General features: G+C 34.2%; 1 protein-coding gene across 1 annotated transcript in view; it reads left to right on the forward strand.

The window, feature by feature from the left end:
• Positions 1 to 4,697, forward strand: part of LOC105617220 — a 35,185-nt gene that overhangs the window by 10,438 nt on the left and 20,050 nt on the right. Inside the window, exons 4-9 of the mRNA XM_012198787.1 lie at positions 374 to 538; positions 1,638 to 1,823; positions 2,945 to 3,121; positions 3,543 to 3,708; positions 4,310 to 4,421; positions 4,493 to 4,610. Coding sequence (XP_012054177.1) covers positions 374 to 538; positions 1,638 to 1,823; positions 2,945 to 3,121; positions 3,543 to 3,708; positions 4,310 to 4,421; positions 4,493 to 4,610 — 924 coding nt within the window. The remainder of the gene's footprint in view (positions 1 to 373; positions 539 to 1,637; positions 1,824 to 2,944; positions 3,122 to 3,542; positions 3,709 to 4,309; positions 4,422 to 4,492; positions 4,611 to 4,697) is intronic.

Genomic DNA, 4,697 nt, shown 5'->3' on the forward strand with positions numbered 1-4,697 from the left:
CTATATATATATATATATATATATATATATATTTTTTTTTTTTTTTAATATTTTGTATTGTATATTTAATACAAAAGAGAAAAAAAATTGATGATTAGCGAAGCCAAAATGTACATCATCGTCGTTCTAATATTAAGCGCACAAAAACACTAATAAAAATTTAAATATTCATATGTTACATAAATAAATTTCTCCCTTACCACGCAATTAAAATGAGGTAACTTTCTATAACTTTTTTCCTTGCAATCAAATATTTGATGACGTCAAAGTGTAATTGATAAAATATCACGTAGGTTTGTTTGACGATTACGATGTATGACGTGTCGCAGGAATTTCAATCATTCTTTCGTCTGATATCTTGTCACTCTTGCAGGACGACTGGCGAGCGCGTGTCAGAGGTCTGGAAAGAGTTGCGTCGGCTCTGCGGACGTCCTCGGCGCTAATCGCGATAGAGTCGCGATTAGGATCGCTCTTGCATGCAGTGCTCGGCGGTGAAAGGAGCTGCCGCGTGGCTGCCGCCGGCTTAGCGGTAGCGAAGGTGAGCTCCTCGCACCTCAAAATCGCCCTTAAATACACCGAGATTTAAGTCGATATTCATAGTCAGATCTTATATTTAAGACCGTCTTAAGTAATGTCTTAGGCCGGTAGTCAGATCTTATGTTCAAGATCGTCTTAAGTACGGTCTTAAGAAGTCACGAACCAATCAGAAGGCTGCATTAGCGTCTTAAGACATTTCTTAAAACGCTAATGCAGCTTTCTGATTGGTTCATGACTTCTTAAGTCTTGAAATAAGATTTGACTATGAATATTGGCTTTTAAGAAACTAGTGCAGTTCTCTGATTGGTTCATGACTGTACTTAAGTACTCTCAAGACTGTACTTAAGATCTTAAATATAAGATCCGATTATGAATACCGCCTTTAGGCTAATTCATCGCTGACGGTAGTCGTCAGCGGATAACACTATGAACCTTGTTAATATGTACTCCACGCGATAAAAACGGGATGATATCTATCAGTTTTAAATTTCAATGACTTTACCTCGAATGTTTAAAAAGTTTCTTTCAAAGCCGAGTTTAATTTCAAATTTTTCAACTAAATTTTAATAATTTCTTGGAATAGTGCTAAGGTAACATTTACAATGAATTAATATTTACTGAATAAAAAAAAAGATAGTTAAATGAATTAATGGTTTTTGCATATTAAATAAATGTATGTTTATATTTAGTAAATATTTATTTCAGAATTATTCAAACAAATATTTATTAAAATTTAGTTGAAAAATTTGAAATTGTTACTCAAGCTCTTTAAGATTCACTGAGAGTTTTGATACTACGAGATTTTTATAAGCTTACAATATCGATATCTGTATTCTCGGCCTTAAAAGCATTTAAACTCGAGTTATCAAGTTTTAAAGCGTAAGCAGCAAGGACACCTATATGACATGTATATCCACGTGCGAGAATTGCGTAGAAGACACTTTTAACGCGATGCGAAAGGAAAATAATACTCTGCAACTTTTTTTATAATACCAAAGGTTCATGACGTGTTGTTGTTCAACTGTTTTAAAGCTCATATTGTTAAACTTTTCTAGAACTATACTTTCGTATGTGTTCTTAGAAACTATTTTATATTTCAGGTTGTGGTCGCCGGTGTCTCGGAGGATGCATTAAAAAAGAAATTGCCGCAGCTGGCTTGGGGCCTGGCTAGACAAGGTGGTCCATCCGCGGCGCAGCTCGCTCGAATCGCGATGTTACGGCTCAAGCCTAGCCTGCTCTTGGAACAATTACTGCAGCCACATTGTCTGAGCGCCAGAAACACTAAGGTATTCTCTAAATTCTTTGGGGTGGAATCACTTTAAAGAGTGAAAATTGAGTCAATATTGAAAAAGAGTTTGGATAGAGTTCCGAAAAGATGAATCCCCCAATTTTCTTGTCGATTGACATAATATTGTATTTTGATATCCTGATTACGAATATAATAATGAAAATTGGTCATTTTCAAGGTCATTTTCAAGGTTAAATATTTAAAAAAACGATTTTTTTCACATTTTTTTCACGTAAAAAGTCGTGCGTCCCTAAGTAGGGATGAAATGGGGTGGGAGTCGCTTCGCGTGGAAGTCGTGCTCCTAAGCAGGGGGGGAGGTGAGGTGGGAGTCACTTCGCGTGAAAAATCGTAAAGAAATTGTACGTTCTATCTATCGCTTAGCTAGATTGCACAGCAAATGATCTTATCGGTAATTTTAATGATCATATTTGTAATTAGTAAGGCTGGATAAGTTAACTTTTTTTTAATTAAATTAAGTTAAAGTTAACAGCCTTGAAAATTTAATTAAAATACAAGTTAATCCATAATAAAATTAATTAAAAGTTAAGTTAATAAAAAAAGTAACTAAAAAGTTAAAAGTTAAATTTGATTCAAACGGACAACCAAAAAAAAGAAAGAAAAAGTTCGACTATTTTATATAATTTTTTAATTTTTCATATTTTTCCTTTCTTACAGCTTACTTATTTATTCTGATTATTTTTGTTCACATGATTATATAATATAAAATTATTAAATTATATACTCATTAACCTCTCACATTGTATTTAAGGATTGACTTCAAATAAACAAAATCAAATTAAAAGTTATTAATTACTAATAAAATGTAACTAAATGAAGTTAAAAAGTTAAGAGTCTAAAATGTAACTAAGTTAAGTTAAAATTAATTAACTTTTTAACTTTTTAACTTAACTTTTTATCTTTTTAACTTAGCACTATTCAATCCTGGTAATCAGCACACCAAAATACAGTATTATACCAATACAGTATTATATCAATCGACAATAAAATCGAAGAATTTCTTTCGGAACTCTACCCAAAAGTTGCACTCTAAAAAGTTTTTAAGTAATTTAAAACGTTAATTCGTGTCATTTTGACATTAAATTTGTTGCTTTTACGCAGACAAGAGAGAACGCATTGCAGTTGCTGATCTTCTCGCTAGTGACGTTTCCCAGCACCGAGTTCAAACTGGAAACCGTGGCCAGCCGAGTGGCGGCGATGGTCGCAGATCGGCGACGCAGAGTACGTCAAGCTGCGCTCGACACTTTGGCTGTTTTAGGACAGATTTACGATTCTGAGGTAAAAACTATCTTATTAGATTTGAATGTTAAGTCCATGGCACACAGAAAAATATACGGCAATAAGACGTAAGCAGTAGCTAAACGAATCGGTCAATCGGTATAAAGACGTAAGTAATAACAAATTCATTAATTCAAAATATTGATTCATTTAGGTACTACTTATGTTTTTCTTACTGCTTAAATTTTTTATGTGACATAGCCTTCATGGACTTTCTATAATAAGCCATTACCTAGGTTTTGAGTCTTAAACCGTAAGAAATTAATCTCATACAGATGATTATTATTCTTTTCACGTTCAACTACGTTCAATCAGAGTGATTAATCAATTTTTTACGGCTTAAGACTTAAAACTTAGTAATGACTTATTGTAGGAAGCCCATTAATCTTAAGCATTGAACAAACACCTCGTTCGTTTGTAGGAAGTCATTCAAGCGGGAAGACGGGCGGGTGAGGGAAATCCCGACGCCGAGACGATGCTGGCCGCCATCAGAGCACGTCTGGCTAGGAAATCGCTACCCCTAGTATCGGCTGATGGTCTCGTGGTGTATGGCTTGCAAATTTCACCGACTGTTCAGATCGCTACTGGTAATAACAACCAGGAATAAACGAGCAAAGCATAATGCACCCGCACAGATAAAATCTTACGACAAAGTACAAGTTTCATTGACGGCGGTACTCTAAAAAAGAAACTTTATTGTACGATAATTGCGTTGTTACAATAGTAAACTTTGCTGTATCGTTATTTATTCTAGTGAAGTTGAATGAAGTTTTATAAAACAAAGAGATTTTATATGATTAGAAGATATTGTAATATAAAATGTAACGTAATAATATCACAGAGCGTAGTCAATAAGTTAATTCTTCTTTTATAACTGCATAAAAGAAATCACGCAGTTAGATTTCTAATAAACGTTTGAAATCACGACATCACATCGCGTGACATTTAATGTAAAACGTAAAGTTGGATATTACATGATTATCCGTATGTGTATCATAAAATTTATTTTCTTAATTGCACATATTATAATTTTTCTTTTTTCTCTAAGCGGGCGTATATTTATATTATATCGTTTTGAATACGACGCAAGTGTAGTTGAAAATTTTGTATGATTAAAAATCCTTAATTATACATATTTATATTTATTTAACATGCGTCTTTGATTTTTACGAGACGTCAATTTCTCAGGCCCTGATGTTGATTGGATCGTGGCGGGAAGTGGTTCAGTCTCGCCTGGCACTGGTCGTAGTAGAGGTCAGATTATCGCCACGTCCAGATCGGCACAGGGGAGAGCATCCAGGTAATTTCACGTGATTATTCGAGAAAGTTCGGAATTTACCTAAAATTGCCTGAAATGTCGTGTCATTTTAGAAACGATTTTCTAAATAACCGCGAGAGTCCGTGGATAGAGAGACCCAATCTCGTTGCCTTAGGTGTCGGACTACAATCCAAGACTGAGCAATCAACGGCCTGGCAGTTGCAAACTAATGTAAGTTGGAACGCATACTTTCTATTTTCTTTTCTTGCTTCTTATACGAGCGTGTATTCTTAAATAAATAAATATATATATATATAT

The sequence above is a fragment of the Atta cephalotes genome (genome assembly GCF_000143395.1).
Source record: "Atta cephalotes unplaced genomic scaffold scaffold00012, whole genome shotgun sequence".
Classification (NCBI taxonomy): domain Eukaryota; kingdom Metazoa; phylum Arthropoda; class Insecta; order Hymenoptera; family Formicidae; genus Atta; species Atta cephalotes.